Source organism: Falco punctatus, assembly GCF_963210335.1.
Source record: "Falco punctatus genome assembly, chromosome: 3".
NCBI lineage: Eukaryota > Metazoa > Chordata > Aves > Falconiformes > Falconidae > Falco > Falco punctatus.
Genome location: NC_137582.1, coordinates 90,637,151 through 90,662,027, shown reverse-complemented (window position 1 = coordinate 90,662,027; position 24,877 = coordinate 90,637,151). Strand labels below are relative to the sequence as shown.

The 24,877-nt window shown below is 39.5% G+C and overlaps 1 protein-coding gene across 1 annotated transcript in view; it reads right to left on the bottom strand.

The window, feature by feature from the left end:
* The window catches only part of PHLPP1 (PH domain and leucine rich repeat protein phosphatase 1), a 158,617-nt gene that overhangs the window by 40,348 nt on the left and 93,392 nt on the right, over positions 1–24,877 (bottom strand). Inside the window, exons 3-4 of the mRNA XM_080377796.1 lie at positions 23,010–23,135; positions 8,479–8,645 (exon numbers count right to left, since the gene is read on the bottom strand). Coding sequence (XP_080233922.1) covers positions 8,479–8,645; positions 23,010–23,135 — 293 coding nt within the window. The remainder of the gene's footprint in view (positions 1–8,478; positions 8,646–23,009; positions 23,136–24,877) is intronic.

The window sequence follows — 24,877 nt, the reverse complement described above, 5'->3', positions numbered from 1 at the left end:
GTCAAATAATCCACAAAGGAGAGTTCATTGTTAAATGACATTTAAAGAAAAGCTGAAAGACAGACACCATACGCTTAGTTAAAGAGATTAATTTAAAACAACCGGCAGGAAAGAGATACTGTCTTCCTCCTTTGTAAAAATGTTCGTTTGTGAAATGCTACAGTCACATTTCTTCTAATGGAGCACTGTCAAATACAGAACATTACCAAGTCAAACTAGCAGGCATTTGCTCAAAGTTAAGACCTAAGTCTATCTCTAAAGCTTTGGCCACTCACTTCCCACCATCCACATCACAGATGGGTTGGTGCACTTCCATTATGGAGCACTGCCATGCTGCACATTTAAAATGCTTAACTGTTTACAGTGTTTCTTACATCTAGATAGATTTACAGTCAGTAGCACCAGTATCATTTGTAGCATCAATATAAATAAGGTAGAAGTATTTTACATGCTCAAGTTTTCTATTACCCGGTTTACACAGTGTCAGGCTTTAAATAAGGTTTTACAGAGCAACATCTTTGCTGTTTTCTCGCACCCAAATCTTTATTCCTACCTGAAGCAGAGGCACATAATTGATGCTGCCCCCATGGCATTGTTAGAAAGAAGAAAAGGCACAACATTGCTCGTTTGAGGCATGACAATGTAATAACCTTGTATCAAGTCCATATATATGCTTTCCTTCCTCTTTTCCCTCCTTCCTTCACTCTAGACTATGTTATTGGTTCAAAAAAGCCAACCTGAAGCACAGCCTCTCTCAACACACTATGTTCATTGAGCTTTCTATTGTAATGAACAATATATAAACACTCACTACTCTGACCAAAACCAGCCCTACTTCAAACTAGAGCAAAATGCTGACATGTCAAGCCTTGGGTTTAAACATGCAATACAACCGAACACTAATTGCCATAATTGAGCCAAAAAATCTCCACTTACTTAATCCTGAAGCTGCCACTTCAGGAATGGCTTTAGTTTGACATGTGCAAAATGACGAGAGGGACTAATAGGAGAAGTTTGTATCTACAGCAAAAATGAACTGACGTGCTAATTTCAAATTCAGATCTACCCGATGTGCACAGCAGAGAAATTTCCATTACATAGTACAGCATATATGTTTCACTGTGTTTGGAGCGGAAGGAATAGTATAATGGATTGGCCATACACCATCATTGAAATGACTGTGTAGCAGACTCATCTGACAAAACCAGTCCTGCCCTGCTCTTATCAAAAGCAATTAAAAAGCAATATTTTACTACACTCAGAACAGAAGACATGGCTTAATAAGGGACTCAGTTTAAGGAAAACAATCACTTTCCCAATACTATCTCCACTATTTGGACTGTAGTGGCATTTCAAGCAGTAGCATGACCATCCCTCAGCTTCAGCAGCATTCCCGACAGATTGATGGCACTTGCCTAGCAGCACTGCGACGACTGTTGGAACTGAACTACAACTTGCTACCTTCATGAATGCCAGCTACTTCGGCCACTAACTTAATCATTAAGAGAATTCCCATATAAACCTGACACACCAATTTCCTCCTTGGAAATAAAAGGTCCAATTTACTGCCTTTTTGCAGTTGCATCAGATTTCCCATCAATAGCCTTATTGCCTAAGTGAGCAGCTAGCTTAGTGCCAGAAATACTGTCATAGCATTTCCCTTCCCAGAAAGGGAAGTCATTGTAAAATCCTTAAATTAGTTCAGCAATTAAAATGAACTATTCCAGCCCTCTTTGCCCTGCTAAACTTGTCGAGACAGCTGAATCGAGGTAGACTGTTTCTGCAACAGCTAGGGAGAGTGACTTGGATGCTGCCGGTGAAGGCTTTACCTAACTGAGGTCAATAGCAGCCCTGCCCACCTTGGGCACGAAAGGCTTTTCAGCAGATAGTACAGAGAGGAGGAACAAGGAGCTCTGCTGGTGTTTTCCACTCTGTTTCTCTGGACAAGACTCCTGTTCATTCAGAAAAAAGTAGCTCACGTCGCACCACACAAATACAGGTGGAGTAAAGTCATCTCAGGAAAAAGGGTCACTAAGCTGGTCTGGTCAAGTCAGAAGAAACTTGGACAAATTCACTCATTAATTATTGATTTCTCCGTTAGCTGAATGAATAAATGAAAACATAGTTTAATCTGAATTTTTATTTCCTTCCTCCTTTCTTAAATCTCATGTGGGAAAAAGAAAAAGACAGAAAGAAAAAAGCAGACTAATAGCTGCAGTTTTGGTATCTTCACCACCTTTTATGCAAACACACCAGGAACAGTCATCCTGATATCTCTCCCCTCCACTTAAATTTTAAACTATAAAGGGCACAACAATTGTGGCATACAGACCTGAGTCTCTATGCCAAAATTAATTAGTAGACTGCATTAAAAAGAAAAAAATAAAGGAAAAAAAGAGACTGCACTGCACAAATAGGAATGACTTTAGATCTAGGCAATTATTTTTCAAAATACAAATAATCACAGATGTTAAGTTAAATTCAGACCACCTGCAAACTTAAAACAACAATAAAGCTTTTATTCTATTACATAGTTGGTAAGAAGACTTACTCTTGTTTTATAAAGACAAGAAAAAGAAAATGTATGTTTTGTTAAGTGAAAATAATGTGAACCTCTGTTACTATACTTTGCAGTTCTCATTCTCTGCCCACACCTAGCGCACACTGCTTCATTAGCAGGGAAAGACTGTCCTCAGAGAAAGAACAGAATTCCTAGGAAAAATGTGAAAATACATTCTCCTTCTCTATACTGGAAATCCATATTTGAAATACATGAGCATTAGCTAGCAGTGGGCTTCCAAACTGAAACATGTTTAAATACATGAAGAGAAACCCCTTACTTCAGAAGCCACATCAGAAGGCAACGGACAAGCAAGAGTAGGCTGATACACAATAACTGGATTCTGTAAGTATGTTCACCACTTTTTGAAGTATTATTTAAAAGAGATACTGCTATACTTAGCCTAATAGTTCCACTAAACTGAGCCCAGTTATTAACTGCAATTTCTATTTTTAGACTATACTATTTTTAAAAATGCTATTTTACAGCATATTTGCTAGTGCCATCTATTCTACTACCACTACTAAGAAGTTCACTACTCCAATTTAAACAATCAAAAAAACCCAATGTGTTTCAGGCATTAAATGGATTTTGCAACCTTCCCCACTCAGTCACTTGTAGCAACTTGATTTTGCAATTTATTTTTCTTTAATCAAATGTCACTGACTTTTACCGAATATTCACATGAGGGTACTTTCTTGTTCAGAAAGGTACACAGGAGCTATGTAAAACACAACCAGTCATGAAGACTTGGAAAAATGCACTAACAAAACCAAACCTTCCTTCCTTCAACACCTTTACAAACCAAATAGGACAAAAGTAGTGAAGTGACATAAAAATCATATTTCAAGTGTGGTCTTTAGTATTATAAATAGAGAAAAAAATTATGCCAAGGCTACTGAGCTGAGGAAATATAGCACCAGAATACAGCAAACACTACACAGAGTTTGTTACTAGTAGACCTCTGGTTGTCAGTATCATGCCAACTTCTCCTTCTTGCCCTACGGCTTAGATGGCTATGCTTCAGTCTTCAGCTTCAAGTGAAAGAGGAGAAACAAGTATAAAAGGTTCCCTGGCTCTGAGACCATTAGAGTGTGAGAGAAAGCTCCCAGCATCTTCCCACACCGTGGAGCATGCAGGGGCACTCCATTCCTTGTGGTAGCATACTCCCCATGCTAGCTGGATTCATTTAAATAACTTAAATGAATGCATGCATTTAGAAGCAAATTCGTTTCCAGAAGAGCATCCTAACCCCCCCACCCCCCAAAATAAAACAAAAAAACCCCACGCCAAACACACAAACAAAACCCACAAACAAACAAACAAGAACACCACCAAAAAAGAGAAAGCTCAAATCTTTTCCACTGTGTCTACTGGCAGTACCCTGTGGGGCCTGGCAAGCGGGAAGATGTGTATTTGGCATGTCATTAATCCATCCAATTTTCTTCACTAACCTCAGTTTCATACACTAAAAGCAATAATCTTTTATAATATAGTAACATATATTATATATATATTATAATAAAGTGAAGGAGCACTTCAATGAACTTTGAGACCAAGTGGCAGGCTAGAGACTTTCTTCCCTGCTCCTCAATCTCTAGGGACAAGGTAGGTTCTCACCACCACATGTAGCAAGCTTGTCTACTGTGCTCATGCCAGTTGGGTTGCTAATACTGGTCCCCCTGTTTTTTAAAGCTGTCTGGGAACCTAAAGTGTTCTCTGAGCAATGAGTGTGTTTTGAATTTCCTACATACTGCACATTGAGTTCATAAGGAGGGATTATCTTGAGGATCCCCCCTAAATTCTGGGGTTTCATCTAAGAACAGCTATCCTACAGTTGAAAGTAGCAAGGGATTTCAAAACCCACTTGCATCAATATCTCAGAGTCCTCTAGCCTTCTCATACACTATAGATGTAACTTCAACTTATTGCCACTAGCCCAGAAGAATTTCAGCTGAGATGCCAGGGAAGGCAGTTAATTTCTAAAGAGGCTTTGGGAGAGAAAAGATACCAACTGATCTTGAGATAAAAATCCATATAATTACTGCTAATAATTAACAACAACAACTGGAGTAACAACTTATTCTTCAGATAAAATTGGCAGCATCACTGTTTATCATTAAAAGAAACTTTGTGGCTTATTACACTCCCACTTTTTCCTTTCTCTCTTTCTAAATCTGAAACAGGCTTACATTAAAAATCCACATACTGACAACTTAATTTTCAATATTAACAAACAGTATTCTTGATGCCAACAGTTTTTTCCAACAGCAATGACTGAAACAATGACATATAAATATAAAGGGGTGCTTAGCCCAGTGAAGCAGAGCAACAGTAAATAAGGACTACAGTTTATTCATTTGCTTCAAACGTAGAGCAATAGTACTCTGCAAATTTAGTAAGCCTGAACTCTTGTTTGCACTTCAGAACAAGAGCTGTGAAGTTGCATTGTAGATAAGGGGAAAGTGAGGTTTGGGAACACAGTGTACATATAAATCTCAACTTTATGGTTTAAAAAAAAAAAATAAAAAAAAAAAAAATCCACCAACGAACATCCAAAGAGTGTAAGCAATAAAATTTCTGACAACTAAAGACAACAGAATGTCTTCAGTTGCTCCACTTGCAGTGTACAGGGGCTAAAACACCAAGGCATAAAGGCAAATTCTGACTCAAATGGGGATACTGTCACAACACACGTCCACTGTTTCCAGTACTGCAACAGCTGGACAATCTTTCAGCTAAGGAATCTCCTCTCTCCCCTAAAAGAAAAACACCCTTTCCTATAACTTTAAAAGCTACTATGAGGGAGAACAAATATCAAATGTTTGCTGTGGTTGTTTTTTTTTTTAACACAGATGAATTTTCAGACTGCCTACTTTTATACATAGTATGAAGTACGTATTGCCCAGTAAGTAGGAAAAAAATACAGGTAGCTGTACATACCTTTCAACATTCAGACAGTTCAGTTACAGAAGTTCACAGCTGCAGTAAGAGAACTTAAAGTTTAAGTGGATAGTAAAGCAAGTGAAAGTGTAGCTCCCAGGAAAAAAAGTGCATCTACATCTCTGTAAACCTTCACATGCTATGAGCAGGTTAGTTCCCAAAATGGAGACCTGCCATGCATTGAGAAGGACTAAATATTTTATTCAGAAATGCAATAAATCACATTTTAACAACTGAACGAAATAACTGCATAAGCAAAAGTAGGAATTCTTGGGTTTTTCCCAATTCATTCCTGACTCTACCTGCCAAGTCAGTGCATATGTCAGCATCCCATTACTATGACCCAGCTGCTTGTAAATCTGTTTGGTGGGTAGCTGAAAATTTGGTATTTTCTTCTGTCTTTGATCTACCTCCTTGTTTTGAAATCCAGCATTCATGAGTATTTATTAAATTACCATCTAAAGTGATTTATTAAGAAGAACAGCTAGCACCAAGAGCTGCTTATAGCAAGACAAATTTTCCTAGACTGCCTTGCTAACCAGATTTTAATTGAAAATTGTACCAGGAAGGGTAAGCATACAAATGCCAATACATTTTGTTCACAACATCCAAGCACATGGTTATTTTGGAGCCTAAAATACTGCTGGGCTTGATTTACTAGTGCCATGCCCTGTGTGTGGCTGCAATTTAGCAATTGAGAATTTGGTATAAAAGCCAACAGTACCAAACCTGAACAGCAGAGATTTTGTACTTGCTTTGCAGTGGTTTGAAAGAACACGGGCAAACAAAAAAAAGACTTTTGGTTTATCCAGACAAGTTTTACCTCATGTAACCCCCAAAAGATGTGAAAATGGTTTTATGAAATTGGATTAAAAAGAAACAAAAATAAAATACCAGACAAATAACAACCTGTGTTCCCAGGAATGACTGAACTTCCCTTACTTTGCACATGCTTTCATGCTGGGATTCACTAATAATTTCAAAAAGATACAGTGTTCCCTTCTTGCTAGGTATTTGTGTATTTACTCACTACAGAAAAGCAGACTTACAGTAGCAGTTGAGCTGGTTGAAATTTTTTTCGCTGCACAAGTAAAACCCAAGTTTTCCCACCCTCAGGAGGAGAAGCCAGCAATGCGTTTCTCAGGGAAGGAAGGAGCATGGCGTGGGAGAGCATTCCAGGGCCAGGGCCATGCTTTTGCTGCTGTTGGGAGGCAAAACATAACTGATGGGGCACTGCTCTTGCTAACCCTTGGCAGGAACTACCACCTCACACAGCCCTTTCCACTGGCTCATCAATGGGAACAGCCACAGCAGCTTCCAGCTACGCACAACCTGGGTGATGCCACCTGTGCAAAGGGAAGGTCAGCGCCAAAGGGCAGGAGTTCACGCGGCACTGGCTCTGACCCACTGAAACAGTGCTGTGTAACCTTCCTAATCATTCATTTTTTTGCTGCAGAAGTTCACAGATATTCCCTGTACCTTCTTGACAATCTCAAAGCAACGGAGGCAGAGCAGACCATTCTTTCCTGACAGAACAGCACCAGTTCTCAGAAGAATGAGACAACCAGTTTTGCACCACCTTGGGTACAGGCCACTTCTCCAGGATTTTCCTGATTCAGAATCTCATTCAACAGGAGAGCTTTTATTTGGTCACCTGAACTGTTTTTGCTCTTGCATGTTCAGGCTCACATTAGTGAGAAAAATTTTAACAGTTTATTAACTTCCAGCAAGACTCTTCAGCTGTTCCTACAATTGCAGTACCAAAAGAACATTAAACAGATAATGAATGTTACCCAGCGCATCATTTATAAATGCTTTCTAATCCCAAACAGAATTAGCTGTTATGTACATGGACAAAATATAACGAAGTATCTCCTGTACACTTCCTGATATTTAAAAAGGAAAAATGATAAAAAAATCATTTAAAATGAAAAACATTCGTAATTTGTCCACGTTCCATCACCTAACGTGTTAAAATTCCACTTGCTCTCTGGAGACCTATAAGGGCATTCACAGAACATTTAAGCTAGTATTCCTCTCCAGACTGCGTTCATAAGCTCTTGGAATCACTGCCTGCTTTGTTTGTGAAGCAGACCTGTTGGGATCATTCATCTTCCATTATGCCAAAGTTTTTGGTTTTCCAGAACAAAATTGGAATTACACACAAATACAACAGCCTGCACAACCCATCCTGTATTTTTCGGTTATTTTTCAAAGAGGAAGGGATTTAGAAATGTGGTTTAAAACATTTCATTTGAACAGGTCCATCCACAAATATAATCCAGAGGTACTCTGCAATTCAGTTACCACTGAAATTAAAGTCATAGTTTTGTGGTCAGTATGGAAACATTCACCTTTCCGAATACAGAAAGATGTATGTCCTCATTCCACAGGACACAACACATACATTGAATCATCCAGATCACCAACTGTGCCGCGCTCTACCTGTTTGTTACATTCTTAGGTGAGCTGCAGTGAAAAGAACTGGAAGGTCACAGTTACTAGGATAGAAGGATTAGGACTGAGCAGAGCAGAAATGGAACAGGAATCAGACTGAATTTATTAAATCAGGGCTTTCTTTGCTTTGGGGGGTAACAAAAAACTGCTAAGTCAAGTCACACGCAGTACTGTTCCTACCTAGACTATCCCTTTGATGGGCAGCTTACCAACTCATACTCACTCACCTGAGTCAAAAATTGAAGAACTAGTCTGGCCTCAGTAGGTAGATAAAAACAATGTTTTCTGAAAACTGCATTTTAGATTGGAAATAGCCTTCTATTTACAAGAAAAAACATAAAGTTTCTTATGAAATCTAATCTGTTTCTAACATGCAGAGTTAACAGATTTCTGAAGCATTAACAGCAGGCCAATCCTCCAACAAGAGCGAGGTAGTAATTTTTTAGGAAAGTTCCTGCAAACCAGTAGTCCATTGGCTCCAAGGGCAGAGAAAGACCAGTAGAACCGTATTACTTTACCTTTGTAATTCACTAAGTGCTCTACTTGTGGATGGGCTAGGGTTTAGCCTCAGGAAGTTCTGCTTTAAGTTGAGATGAGTGAGGTCTTGGCTATAAAACAGGTTGGCAGGCAGGTGCTCCAGGCTGCAGCATGAAAGATCCACTGAGCTTATGCGTTGTGATGCAACCTGGAAGTCAAGAGGTACAACAATATATTAATACTGTAATAAAATAAGAACATCTCTTTCACCCCTACTAGCACAAAACAAACTGTTTTTAAGCACAGCAGAAGTCAGTTTTGGGATACATAGCTGATCTAACACATTTATATCATTAGTGCAAGTTATGCCATAATCTCTTGCTTTGCTTCAGGTCCACAGATGGCTAACAGGGGGAAAAGCACAGAGGTTCGTCGAACTAGTACATAAAATGGATTAGTTTTTATCAATAAAGTTGTGATACTGTATGACCAGAATAGAAAGATAAGAGATTTGACACAAACTTTAGTTAGCAAGTAAAAGCAGCAAAAATATAGTGCAAGTCTTCTATACTGCTGCACGACAGGTCAGTATAGCCAAGCAAGTGGAGGTGAGGAGGTAACAGTCATCACCTTGTCTCAGTTTCAAGGGTCAAAGGCAGGTATTAAATGGCAGAAGAAAGTTATCCCATCTATATCTTACTGGAGAAAAAAGTATCACAGCAGCAAAGCACTGAGCACTCGTCTCTCCTCAATGAATTATAAAACTGTCCAAGAGCAATAAAAAGGTGACAAAAAAAAACCTGAGACTTGGGGGTTTAACACTTTTATAGAAAGGGGAAGGTAGAACAAACACAGTCCATAGAGGCTAAGGAAATCATACCATCTAGCATTACATATAGCTAGCATCATTCCACAGAGACCTACAGGCAACAAATGCAAGTAACAGCAACTCTGCCCCTTACCAAATCTCTTGGATACAGCTGGGTGAACTACATCCTGCTGCTTTACTTATTTACTAGTCTTCATTTAAAAACAAAACCCACCCAAAACAACACTGCAATGTAGAATTCTTGTATTTTCTGTACAATACTATTAAAAAAATCCTTTTCATAGAGTCATAGAGCTAGCTACATGACACAGCACCACCACACAGTAGTACCAGGCAGTGCAGACAGTGATGGTGGGCAAGGAGGAGGGGTCAAATGCAAATGCTAGACAGATGAGAGGCAATTTTGGAGCAGGCATGACTTAGGTCTAAGGAGAAGCAGCAAACAACTTCACCATTTCATACTTCAGGGACTGCACAAACAATGCTCAAACGGTTCCATATTCTGTCTGCTGCTCACTGTAAGAGAAGCGTTTTGTTTTGTCATTGGTGCTTTTATTGGCCTCACATGCTAAGATTCTGGAAGCATAAACACTATGTCTAAGAGACAAAAAGAGCAAAAAACCCAACAACTCATAACCAATGCCCAGTGACTGTCTATAAGAGCTTCTGAACTCTGATGAAGACGACAGCACTCAACCTTCTGGGCCGAGATACAGACCTTGCCATAAAGTACTCTGAAACTAGAGACACCAGGTTTTGCTGACATAAGTGAAGTAGCTTGCTACTGAAAGGAAGGCCAAAGAGTTTTTTTCTTCCTTTTTTTCCTCTTCAATGCAAGATACACAGGCTTCAGGGTAAGCAGTCTCTATTATAAAAACACAGCCATAAGCTTTGAGAGGAACAGACGGTGCAGTGTTTTTCTCTAATGTGCCCATTAATAATCCAGTCCTCCCACATCCATTAAAATGCTCAAATTTTTGTTACTCAATTAGTTCAGTCCTTTTGTTACTTCTATTTTTCTTCCCCTTGTAGTATGAGACAAAAATTATTCACAGGCTATTCTGAGGAGTCACTTCTGAAAGCTAGGTATTCAGCCTGCTTACGGTGCCAGAACCTGCCTGGTACGGTACAGTTCTCATCACACTGAAAACACAAGAGATGAAAAAGCACTGACGCCCGCTAAATTAAAAAGGATAATGTGAAATTTCAGGTATAATGCTTACATACACTGTTGCTCCAACTACTTGTTTGGAATGTGATGTGAATAGTAAAAAGCAACCCAGCAGTGCTTAACAGGGCATGTTACCCTAAAAATATCTAAAATACCAGAACTGGTAATTCTGAATATGAACCATGATAAAGCAGCCAAGCAAATCCATTCTTTTCTCACAAAAGGATGCAAATCCTTCCTTAAAGCTATGAAGCCCTGTTAAAAAAAAAAAAAAATCTAGTTAAAAGTAATTTTGTTTTTACAAGTTGTATACTCTGGTTATTTTTTTGTTTGTTTGTTTGTGTCTTTTTAAAGGAATCATTTTGTTATACCAAGAATTTAATTAAGATTTTCATGCAACTGACAAACTGATGCCTCTACCAGAGGCAATGGTAAAAGTTACAACCACATTTTAAGAGCTGTTAGTTCTGGAAGCAACTGTAATTTTATTGAAGTGTTTTTGGTCAGCAAAACAGCACTCTACGAAGCTAACTTCTGAACTGTTACAAGAAATACTTATATAAACACACAGTTATTCTCACAGGCAGTTATAAAGACTTTTCCCTTTCCATTGCTCAATACTGTTCTGTAACAAATTCCTAGAGAACAGAGGAACAAGATGAAAAACAAAGAGTAACAAAGGAGAACAACATCTTAACAATACTTTCTTTGGTTCACCAGAAACTTTCAACAGTTGTTTTGAAGCTGAGCATTGGAATTCTGAAACTATATTGTTCCCAAATCAAACAATAAAGGGATATTTCAATCTTGTAATTGTCTTCAATTGACTTACATGCAGTAAGGCTGCGCATGTGTGTGTCTGCTATTGTTTATTAAGAGTAAAGCATTTTTCTAAAAGATGATGCAGTTTTTAACTAAAGCACTGAGTTTCCTTGACTCACTGTGGGGAATCACTGCAGAGATAAGCTGGTAAGGGGTAAGGAAATGCTGACTAGAACATCCTTCACAGTCAAAGAACAAAAAGCATCTGGAGGAAAGGACATTATTTCCAGAATGTAAGGTTTCCACTGGAAGGAAAAAACAATAATAAAAAAAAGACATTCTGCTGTAAATATATACCCTAATAATTTATCTGGGATAGGTTCAACAGGCCCATGCTCCAACAAAGATAGTGAAGAGTCAGTGTGGTAAGAATGCTAGAGGGAAAGGCATTCTAGATACGTGTGGAACCAATCTGCAAGTGCTCATTATGGCTTGTCTGGCGTTTTATTTCGGAAAACTTAAAAACATAACTGTTTTATATACTTTACACACTTATATGAAAACACAAGCAGCATAACTCATGAATCCCCAAACAGAAGAGGCCATTGCCTAGATTAACTATCTGAAACATCTTCTTATCACATCCTAAACTGCATATATCCTTAATACTTGTTTTCACATCACCCCCCCCCCCCGTTGCATTTCCAGTACTAATAACATGAGGGGAAACAACTGGGGCAATGATCTTCTTGGACGATGATGCATGACACCCTCTCAGTCATGGCAGCTACAGCATATGCTGTAGAGTCAATGCCTGCCTTTACCAGCAAAGTAAGACATGCAAGAGTTTGACAGCATAGCTCGAACACAGCAAGACCTTGTACTTTTTGAACTCTGCTTTTCAGTTTCGATTTTTAATCATCACAAATATAAAGAAACAAGATGAAACCTGCAGCTTTCTCCATTCTCTGCATATGATTTTTAAACACTTAACGGTCAACCATTGTATTGCAATGTCTCCCATTGGAATAGCAGAGGAGTAGTAATGGGGTAAGGCCAAATTCAACTTTGCACGTCAAACTGCCAAGTCCAATGGAAGATTTTTTCCAGTTCCTGTTGCAACCTCAGTTATGCAGTGCTGGCCTACTGGGGTTTGGGTTGGAGTTTTTTTGATCTCCACATGGGCATCGCATATTGAAGTGCAGTTTTGAAGAAGTAATGTACAACTATAGCACATGTACTAGAAAAAGCCCTGGATCTGCCCACCAAAAACACCAAAAAGCTGTCATTGTGCTTTTAATTTTCTCCCAGCACCAATAAAATGCAGCTTTATTCTGTGAATACCACCACAAATAATGTTGACAGAGAGCTCGCTCCCTCCCCCAGGCAGTACATCTTCTGCTACTGCCCACCTAAGAGCTGTACATGTAGCAAAAAACTAGGAGTCTCCCAAATAGGAAAACTCACTTTTAAACATGTGTTACTTGTGCCACAATAGTGCAAGTATAAACAAGTCACAAAAGCCAGCAATGCTTTAAATAAAAACAGGTTTTGTCAAGGTGTTTCAATTTTAATTTGTGTGTTACTGTTTTTAGAAAGGAAGCAGTATTTCAAGACTGGTGAAAGTATGGTACAGGTTCACTGTAAATCTTTAGCAGCTGACAATAAAAACACAGAAAAATACTTGTATCAACCAATATTCTTGCCTCTTCTTGCTACACAGGGCTAAAAAAATCCCCACTTTGCTTTGTCCATCAGGATAATGCCACCGCTGTCACTGAGCTATGCAACAAGACTGATTACTGTCTTTGTTTTAAAGCCTTGGCTATACTACAGAAATGATCTGTTGCTGACAATGGATGTCAGCAATCAACACAGCTGAACCCAGCTGTATGGACAAACACAAGCCTTGTTTACACAAGTACATCTTTTGGTGTGACCTGTGGTGTGAATTTAAACAAATGTAATTATGTATTTTTCCTGTTTACCCTCATCCCATTCCCTGTAGCTCTATTCAGATAAGAAATTACTATTTAGGACTTCAACAGAAGACAATTAAAATAACCAAACAGCCCACACTGTATAGGCAGCCAAATTCCCAGACTGTTTGAACTGAGTTGAGGATGTTAAATTACACCTGCTGTAGACATGCTAATGCAAAGGCAGTGTAATTTTTCTCCTTTAGGATGTGTTTTTAAACAGTTCAATAATCATCACATCCCATCAATGCCTGCATAAGGCTTAACTAAACTGTGATACATACACTTGAAATATCTACACGAACAGCTTAGAGCAAACAAGTTCTCCTCACCTCAGAGCTAACCTTGCTTCAAATCCTAATCCTCCTTCCTACTCAAACATCAAAGCCTCACTCAGCAGAGGCCTCCCTCTGCCGAGCTGAACTCCACAGCCAGCAAACACATCGGCACCCTCAGCCAGACAGGAGCTGAAGAACGGTTCAGACTGACAAACAAGCTAACACCAAAAACCTTAATGAAAGAGAGAGGGGGAAAAAAAAAAAAGCTTTTTGGTGTTTTTGTTTTTTTGTTGTTTTTTTTTTTTTTTTTTTTTTAAAGCCGTATATTTTCACTTTTAAATGAAACCTTTTAAAATGGATGCAGTCCAAAGGGTGAAAAGGTAATAGCTTTTCTATAGCTTTCCCTTTTATTTTCTTTCAAATGTTAAATTAGATGCATGCTGACTCAAGCTAAGGGCCTTGCAAAGAAAAGATAAAACTCAGCAGAGGCTTCAGGTCATGTCCATCACTCAGATTCGCAAACCCAACAGGCAAAGCCATAGAAAAGAGCTATAATAGCCTACTAGGAAAGGGCAGGAGCACATGCCAGTGTGGCAGCGCTCACAGAGCCCTTGCTTCTCGCTCCATCTCTTCCCTGCAGGCGATGCAACCAAAAGCCTCTGGTACAAACACCTCACACCAGCAAGACTCGGGAGCACAAAGATTATTTACTTTGTCCCTGCTCTCCTCTTCTTAGCTCTGAGCAAAGATTTACATAGTATGCAGAATTTTGGCCTTTGTGCAAAGCTGTAACAACTTCACTGAAAACAGTAGTAGCAACTGTGTGAGGGGAGAGGGAAATGTGCAGGTAATTAAGCAGAAGTTGCCTTCCTTTACTCTTCATGATAGGAGCCCAGAAAAAAAATTCATAGCCATGACAGTCAGCGTCGCAGGTTTAGCATCAAAATCTTGGAAGTGCAAATTTGTTAAAAAAAGTGACATTTGTCACCTGTCATTTGGAAATGTTTGGTACTATCTGAAGTCAGAACCAGAATATGAGTATTTCTGTTTCTCCAGAAAGAAAAGTGCTCTTCTTTTAGAGAGCAGGTACTAGAACCAATATTACACATAGAGTGATTATCAACACTGTTACCTTGGTGGCAGCCACGCTGGGATGTTTACACTGACAAGACCCCCTGCAAGGACAAGGCTTAAGATGCAACTTGGAGTTAAGGGACAGTAATTAGCTGTAGCATTAAGCTACATATAATTCAGACATCTGCATCTCCATTTGGTGGAGCAAGGAATATTAATATTCTTAAAACAGCTTGACTGAAAACAATTAATCTGTAAATATTGCAAAACAGGTGACAGTCTCACAAAAATTGAGAAATGCTCCTTTTTCTTCTTGCAACTTGTGTTAGACTTAATTTTTTACCAAGACACGCTGCCATACTGCCAGCAAGCAGACTTCACAACGAACAGCCCTCCAGCAGACTTTCTTTCAGCATTTACTATAGATTTCAGACTCTTGCCAGTGAGACTTCCAGTAGATACTCATTTGTCTGAGTCCTCCCAGTCCCATGTGGAACAGGTTGTGGGGTCTTGTTTAAGTAAGAGGTTATGCTAGGTCCTCAGTTTCTGACCTAGGTTCTTCTACACAGCTGCATCATATGGATTAATTCTAAGTGAGACGAACTCTTTTCATGCCATTATTTCATAGTAACTCAGAAAAGCCTTCTGACCCAAGTGGTTTATAATGCAAACAATCATGAATATAGCTCTACTGGCCCGGGGCCTAAAATTGGTCTCCAGTGCTTATTTCCCATTCTCCCCAGAGACCTTCCTTCTTTCCTTCTTCACTGACTACGGAAGAAGCCTAATGAGACAAGTCCCTAAAATTAGTTTTTGCTAATAATTCCTCTCCCTCCCCCCCCCCCCCCCCCCCCCCCCCCCGCTAGACTTTGCTTGGAAAGGCTCTCAGTGTTACAGCCATTCAGTTTCAAGACCAACTCGGTTATCACCTTACACATAGCACAGTATTATGCAGTACGCCAGTCCCTGTAACCCTCTCCAGTCTCATGGGATCTGCTCACCACAGACACTTAGCTCCTCTGAGCTTCATGAAGAGCAAAGTTACAGTCCCTCACTGACTCCCACCTGTCTACCCCCAGAGATTACTGAAAATACTTTGGGATCCTCCTGGATTGAACACACCTTAAAAGGTGACATCTGTGACATCTCACTGAGCTTCTAGCTATACACTGTGGCAATACTTCCCTGTATTTATGCTACAGCTGCACAAGTTCAGCTTCAATAATATCAAAACCTGATTTAGAGGCTTCAAAAGACATCACTTGAAAGCTATTCTAGATGTGTGGGCGATACCTAGTTTTCCGTTCTCACTCTTGTCTGCAATACTTCAATAACTACTCTATTATTAACTGAAGGCAGCAAGTCCAAAACAAGGACCACAGACTCTACATTTCAGCAAAGAAAAGGAAAAAAAAAATAATATAGTGAAGCTATAGTTTCTCTAGAGCAGAAACTAAGAGAAAAGCTTGAAGTCACCAATTATACCACTTTGGAATCAGCTGAACTATTTTGACACGGAAAACTAATCAGCTGAGCCAAAACACCAAGCTTCCCTCCCAAACCATTAACAGAGACTACACCGAAACACATTCAGAAGTTCATCACCTCCCAAACGTCAACTAACCTCTAACAACAAAAAGCACAAAAGAATAGGTTTTGCAGGGAAAGAGGAGGAGGAACACTCCCTGGGGCTCCTTTGATGGTGTTACCATCAAAAGAGAAACGAAACTGGCTTTAAGTTTGCTTTGCCCAGTCTTCTGCTTTCAGACTTGGGATGACAAGAAGCCACCCACAGCAAGAATGCCCAGATATGACTGCAGAGCAAATACTGAAGATCTCTCACACACACACACACAAAAAGAAAGGAAGTCAAGTTCTGCATGGAAACCAGAGGTTTGTTTATGTTCAAATACTTGTAATCACTGCCAAAAGGAAGATGTGGGTTTATTTTTAGGGATCTATTTTTAGAGAAAGCACTATCTCAATATTGTCATTTTAGAGGAAAAAAAATGGCTTCCTTGCACTAAACTTAAGAGTCATCATGTTTCCTGTAAGTAAGGACCAGCTCAAAAAAAGCCCCACTGAAAAATGAGAAAATTTTTCAAGGTTCTTTTTTCTTCACTGGATGTTGCATCAACAGTTGCAAACAGGCTAACGGCACTTCGTAGTCTCACAAATATGAAAAAAACAGGACAGTTATTATCCTCAAAGAAAACAAGCTTTTTGCAGAGCCTTGGATTGGTTAAAGGCTATTTTCAAAAGATGCCACTGGTGTTGGCATTATACTAAACTCATTTTTAGGTCATACTATTATAGACACTCATTTTCAAGACTCCAAGCACTACTGGCATAATAAACAAACCAACTACTGCACGGTCACCCTCTCAGCAACCAGCCCACCCCTGACCTCCAACCTGTCCCCAACACACACAAAAACATGGCAGCCCAGAATCATGATCATGTTCAGACATATGGACTAAGACTGTGAAGTTACAGACCCCTAACTGCAACATAGTGTGTTTGTTGCTAACAGCAACTCTCTGTAGAATTACCAAAGGTGATAACCAACAGGCCAAAGGTAAAAGCAAAAATACTCATCTAGGAATTCAGATCTCATATAAAGTAAGGTAAAGTTCTCTACCATTTACCTCCAGAAGAGGGATATCCATTGCTTAAGAGGCTAAACAGACACCTGGAGAGCAGATACAGTATAAATTGGCATCATTGTAACAAGTAGCATCCCAAATTACTTAAACTACTTTGTCCCTGCATATGATTTTTTCCCTACACTGGCCACTGGCACTGCCCTGCCATCAAGGCTTTGGAAAAAGGTATTCCGAGCTGCTTCTGACCAGCAAGCTTTAGAAAAGCCTGTCCTTAATGCCTCAAGAGACAACTACTGAGGTTTGGTAACAAAAATCCCTGCAACGATGAACTCTGAAAATGTTACAGCTCATTATAGTATCTAGAAACACATAGGAAACAGGTCAGTTGGCTAATGGGCAAGCCAAGGCAAATACAATGTATGGCTAATTTAACCTTCAAGCCTTCTTCACAGGCTGAAGGCTGTACTTTGTATTAGAAAGCTGTGCAAAGGCTGTGTTCCTCACTGAAGTTGGAATCTGCACTTTAGTTTTTCCGTTGTTGACCATGACTGGTATGAGAAAGTCAGCCGTTAGCATCTGACAGCATCTGAAATAAAGATGAAGCTATATGCACAAGTGGATATGGCTTATTACCCATCACTTTAATTAAAGCGATGAGCAGAATCTTCTGTGCTGAAGGAAAAGGCAGTCCCACAGTTGATAATCTTTCACTAGCTCAAAGGTGGATGAAGCACAGCTGAAAAGCAGGTCCATCTCCAGCAGTAACACTCAATTGTCGCTCATTACATTTCCTCAGCACTGTTCCTGTAAACCACTGCACAAGCTCATCACCTTGCTCTCTGATTTTGGAAATATATTTGTAGAACCGCAATCAAGTTCAGGAGTTCATTGTTCAATTCTGTACAGTTTATTTATATAAATATGCTTTGTAACACCAAACGGGTGCAGTCAGAACTCAGACTTTTTTTTTTTCTCAGCAGAAATAAAAACTGTATTACTAGAGTCATAGATCAGCTTCATCCTCTTCACACAGCTGAGACCCACGCTTCACAACACAGTCTCTGAACACAATCGTCAAACCTGTACTGAAAAAATAGCTAGAAGACTGAGGCAGCTGGTCAGAACTAGGCAACTTCAGAGAGAAAAAGCTAAAAAGTTAATTTTGTACTGCTGCTTCAGGTAGGTCTCTATACAAGTTGAGGAAAGATGGAGACTACTGCTGTAGAGGCTCCTGCATTACTTACTTGTATAGTATAAACTAAATTCAGATCTATTGTGATTTTCTGCTAGTTTCACCGTGCAAATAAACATATGAAGAGAGCATTCTGCACTGACATGAAAAGGAGACCAACATGGCAGCACACTCTTCTCACTTGAATTTGCTATTCTTGCTATTTTTAGCACTTTTAAAACATAATATACACTGACATCATAATTTAATCTCTCCTTTTTCACAGCAGGCTAGGGTCACCTGGAACACCACATGCATTTCCACTGCTGACTTGAAGACAAGCGTGACTGAAATAGGGAAGGGAAAATACTCCTGCTCATGCAGGAGAAAACTCTTAAATTTGATAGTTTTTAAATCAAGGACCTCTTTTGGGATATTCCTCTTAAAGAGGAGGGTTCTTTTGTGTATAGGTGCAAACCCACCCTGGCACCTAAGCCCCACATAAGAGCTTATTCCCCACTAAATGCACTGTCACTACAGCCACAGCCGTGCAACTCAACCTGGGAAGCAGCCGATGGCGTGCGCACACGTACAGCTGTGTGCCGGTACATCTCCACCTATCTACATGTACGGTGTGGCTGTGCACAGGCAGCTTACGTGAGGCAGTCATGTGTTATTTATAGCCTTTGTCTCTCATCGCCTCTCTTCCCCTACCTGCCCAGCTGAACCGAGTACTAAAGCAGGAAATAATTGTCACGTTAAGCCGTCGACACACTTCCTGCTCCTCTAAAACTGAGATGGGAGAAGTTCTGCGGGGTCAGATAACTCGTCTCAGCATGCCATTTCCAAGAATATAAAATTGTGTAATATGTCCCTGCTTAAGCTCTGCAATACTGTATTTCTGAGGCAGACGTTGACATCCCATTTTAATTGTATGTCTTGCAACATGGAGGATTGATAACCCTTTTTACTCCAGCCAAACCATCCATATCACGAGTCGTGTAGTAGTCAACCCTTACACAGCCATTTCACATGTTGAAAAACGCTAAACTAAGTTTAGCGTTTTAGAAGAGTCAAACAGCAGAAGCTGGCCACCACACCCCAAATATAAGCCTTATGCCAGCAAGTTCCACCACTCAGTAACACCTTATACGTAAAAACCTCTCTCTCTCCTGCTACGTTAAAGGTGTAGCTTTTCAGGTTCTGGAAGTAGCCAACAAGGAAAGCCCTCATCATCTCCTCTTCACTACTAACTGCACATTCTACACCTGCCCTTCTGCATTTGACATTCAAGTAGTAAACAGTGACAAATCAGAATTGCTCTGCAAGTAATTGTGCAGGTTCCAGAACCATCATGCCAACTTCATGCAGACAAAATTCTTTAAAGCCATGAAGATGTCCCTTTCTTCTCCTTCCAACCCCCTCCCAGTTGCATAAGCTTATTTTCCAACATTTGGCAACAGAACGAACATATTAGATCACAAAGGACCAAATTTGTTGTTATTTTCCTTTTGAGCTTCCTTAATTAGGACTTCAGTATTTGGAAAGTAAAAGGAAAGAAATGCACTGTGGTATAGAACCATCAATATTAAAGAACAAGCCACATTTTCAGCTTTTAAAAATATTCTGTTTGAGCTCAATCAGCATATGTAAAAGTGACCTATTTGGAGTAAGTATGTCACTAAGTTTGATATTTAGGTCAGTATTTGTGCAATAATTCCAGTCTATCCTAAAACCACATGTTCTGTTCACTTCAGGACAACCAATCCTAACACTATTCAGAAACCCCTTCCAAAAATTTTTGGGGCAGAGCACGAGAGCTGTCTTGGCTATGGTAGATTTCTCCGTTAGAACCAATCAGATTATACAGGAATGATGCTCATTTTTCATTAAATTGAGCCCAAGCCTCTGCAAACATGAATTCAAATCTCCTCTAGCACACATATACTTATTGCAGGAGTGATGCATTAGGATTTGTCTCATTCTGGAAAACCACTAACAAGTCAACATTGCCAATTTTCTGTGGGGAGAAAGACTGCAGAGCAAGCATTCTTTGCAAAGTCTCCTTTCAAGATTAGGCTTGTTATTTAAAAGTTAAAATAACATCATCTTCTTGCTCTTTTAAAGTTTACAGAAGACAGACGTGAATTTTTTTTTCATAGTTAAAAACTGACTTGAGCAATTTTAATGAAATATTTTACCAGGGATCTCCTTCAGCATTAAAATTTATAATGAAAATTTTCATTGCACTTCTAAGTATCAGAAGCCTCAGTTTTCAGCAGCATGCACCAGGAACACAAAGTTCTGCAGATAACTTACACTCAGCAGTAGTTTAACATGAATATCAGTTTCAAAACAAATGTCATTAAATAACACCTGTATTTAAAATAAAGCCTTAAATATTATTCACAATAATTCACAAAAGTGCAAGTACTATGTACAACACCACAATTAAAGACGGGTCTGTAAGCAGCACGTGACTTAGCACTTAACAAGCAACTAGAAGCTCAGAGTTAGACAGTCATAACATCTCCCTTCCTAAATTTGCTTGCCTTTAGACATACAATGCTTGACACTGTATTTTCTTGGTTAACAAGAATTTTTCAAGTTCTTTGAACCTGAGTAGCTTCCAAACACCTGAGGCAGAGTAACTCATATAAACGTTGGGGTTTTTTTCCTGCGTGAGAATGCCAGCTTGCCTGAAGTACAGAGCTGAAGCTGAAACTTTCTCTCCTTTATTTGTACTTGTAAATCAGGGACAATGCGCCTTACAATTAAGTACTTAGGCACGAACAGCATCAGCTGGAGGAAATCAGAGGTACTTTTGCAGCATTACTAGTTTCTCTGTTGCTCTTCTTCAGAAACAGTGTTACTGCACAGTACTTCCCACACAACTGCCTTGCATACAATCATGCTTGTCTCTGTTTTTCAGTCTAAGGATAGAGAACCCAAACATTAAAAAAGCAACTTGAAGTGGCAAAGTACTGTTTCAAAATCCATGAATCCAGAACACAAGAGTCTCAGTTTTTGGGGGTGGCAAGTTGGGAAAAATGAAGCATCATTTCTCGAAGCATGTTTTACCAACAAACAGAAGAGCACAGCGAGTTTCTTCAGTTCTGACAGTCTGAAAAGACACTTGAAACTATGTATTTTCTTACTACTCTTACATAAGAAAAATGGGAGGTTATCATGAGTGCATGAGGATATGTTCTCATGCTGGCTATCGTCCCGATGCTGTTAGTCATTTGGGTGAACTAGAGAGACAGAGAGAAGCACAGCATGGCACAGAACAAGCTTATGCTGCCAGTAATTCAGAGGGGCTTTCTGGTCATTTATCTCTACTTCTGAAGTTCATTGTTTCCCACTGTTTTTCTCACTCATTAGATTTGCTTTTCATTCATCTGATGTCAAAGCCCCTGGAGATGAAAGGACATTACTCTCCCAGAGATAGCCACAAAGCAGCAAGAACTCAAAAACCTGACAGACCATGCCTTGCTGTCTCATAAAACATGCCTTGGGGATTTTTACCTTGAGGCTTAACAGACCTGAGCAGGGATGTCAGAACAGCATCTTTAAAAAGAATTTTAAAACTTACTAGAAAAAAACCCTAAAGGACACTTTAAACGATGCATGTGTTGGGAGGTGCCATAGTTCCTGCTTGAAGAAAGTTTGACATAATAATCAAACCTCTCAAAAAAGGCCACAACCCAGGCTGTACTACAGGCAATAGACTGAGTAATACATTATTGCAATCTAAAAAGACAGAACGGATCTAGTGCACCATAAATACCTCCAAGTAGTAGTACATAAAATGAAGTTGCTTTAACATAGTAAAGAGCATAAACAGACAGCCCTATCAAGTATAAAGCTGATGGACAGTTTAGGCCTGACTAGAAAGAGAGTGCTGACAGCACAGCAAAAGAACTTGCATGTTAAAAATATAGAAACACAATGGTTCAAGATATAAAAATTACTTTAGAAAGGGTTTATCAAAAAAGTAGCAGGGATTAAGAGATAAAACAGCTAACTGCAAGAACAACCTTTCAACAACACAAAGTAGAACTGAAGAGTCAAAATGAAATAATGCAGGACTAAATTCCCATAATAAAATCTGCTCTAGGCACAGTAAACAATTTGGTTTACAAAAGCTTTAGTTGGTGGGGTTTTTTTACTGACATAAAATGATTACTTAATAAAAACCTCAAAAATCAAATAGTTATAAAACTAAAGAGAGATTCAGCAATATTTCCAAGTAAGAAAAAAATTCCTTAATTCTAGCTATTTAATCTTTAGGTTCTGTGTAAGGAACAAATTAAAAAAAAAAAATCAACACTATTTTAGGTTTTATTAACATTGAAACAAAACTTTTAAAACTGACATTTTAACAGTTCTATTTGTCATCCTTTTTGTTCTAATGATCTCATTCCATCCACCCAGCTGGATCAAGATGAGGAAAAGGAGAAAACCCAGCACAGCACTTTGCTTACACAACCATGATAGAAAGCAGTTTGAGTACAAATGCAGAAAAATTCAGCTCCCTGTTGCCTGTTACCAAGAGCTCTCAAATTATGCAACACCACCAGCAGCACAGCAGTTCATGACAACAAACCCAGAAGAGGAACTATACTGCTGCACAGAGAAGACAGAACTGGGGGAAACACTATGAACATCCCATTCGGGCAGGAATTTGCACTATTCTCACCTTCGATGCTTGTCGAAGCCATCGCAAATATTCAGTGAAGTTATCAAAACAAATGTAGTAGGTCTGGCTTTGAGGTCCAGAGGAGCTAAATGCTAAACAGTGCTGGTGCTTTTTCACTTCTTCCACCTACAGCAGAGAAAGAAAAAGTGTTAGTGAATAAGAATCAAAAGCCTCTTTGCAGAACTCCCCAAGGCAAAGTTTAAGTGTGCCCAAGAGGAGCTTGTCAAGCAGAGTTGGACAAACCCTCTCAAACACTCAAGCTGGATCTTGGCTGTCAAATATTCATGAAATCTACACAAGCAAGGAACGGGAACAGAAGGATGAAGGAAGCAAAGGAGAAAACCACCAAGAACATCAGCATTTTAAGACAGACCGAGCACCATGAAAGGTTTCCCGGTAAAACACATCGAAGGCTGTCTTTATACAACCTAAAGAAGTACAACTTATACTCCTGGTTATTAAAAACAGGCTCAACAAAATGCTTCTCTTACAGCCCCAATTAAATTCTTTGGCAGTTCTCAACTTGCTAAAAAACACCCAGAATACATCATTCTGCTACCATACATGAGAAGTCCCACACAACTTATGGTATCAATGTCTCAGCACCGCATTCTGGAAAGCCTCTGCAAACCAGGAAGTGCAGTGTATTTATGGGGTTGAGGAAGAATAATTTTTTGAGCGATAATTTAAAAAACACTTAGTTCTGTGCCAAGCATCCTCCTCCCAAGCTTTGTCGGCAGATGCCCTCAGTGCATTTTTCTCAGGTTGGTTCTCCTTTTTTTAAAATTTGTTGTCAACTTTCTGCTTAACGCAGTCTACATGCTTTACATTACATGAGGCATTTCTGTGCAAAAGAAACTTAGAAATTACATGTTAAGCAATCCTTCTCCTTTTAAATTTTTAAAAAATAATAATGTTTTTCATCTCAAAGAGAAGGCTGATGGGGACCTGAATCCTGTCCTCTCCAGCGTGCTACAGCCAGGAATACAATTCACTGTCAGAGTTCACCCACTGCTGCTAAGAGAGGACAATGTCTCTACTTTGGTACCTCCAGGGAGGAGCTGGAGAGCCACGTGAAGGATCATGAAAGGAGATAGGAAAAACAGCTCCTAGAAGGCAGCACTACCTTCCACAGTGCTACTGCAGAATATTAATGAATCAACTGTAGTCTGCATATGTAACATTGTGAAGCTTGTTTCTCTCCTAATGACTCTTAAGAATCAAACTTATCAGTATGCAAGGTAAAGCAGCATTACTTCAGCTGTAAATTCATCCTCAAGCTGATGATTCTGTTCCCATTACCTTGGCTAATAAAGACAGTAATATTGTCCTGAAACATTATTTACGTCGAAATATCAATGTAAGTGTACTGTCTTCACCAAAGTTTCACAGAATCACAGAATAGTTGAGGTTGGAAGGGACCTCTGGAGGTCATCTGGTCCAATCCCCTACTCAAGCAGGGCCACCTACAGCCAGTTGCCCATGACCATGTCCAGACAGTTTTCAAGTATCTCCAAAGAGGGAGACTCCACAACCCCTCTGTGCAGTCTTTGCCAGTGCTTGGTCACCCTCACAGTGAATAAAACCCACATTCTCCTTGTGTTCAGACTAGGCCTCCTGGGTTCCAGAAGTAATCAATCAGAAAAAAGTCCAGTTTCAGCTTTTCACAAGTGAAAATATTTGCTGCTGTTAGCTTACAACAGACTGCTACTCATACAATGTTGAACACTCAAAAAAATCCCAATGTTCAAGGTAAGCCTGTGGCTTTATTGGTTAATTTTCAGATCTTAGGAGTAACCCAATATGGATAAAACCTGGATGAGGAGGCATGGTACAGATCATACACAGTACAGCTGTAAGTATTCTTC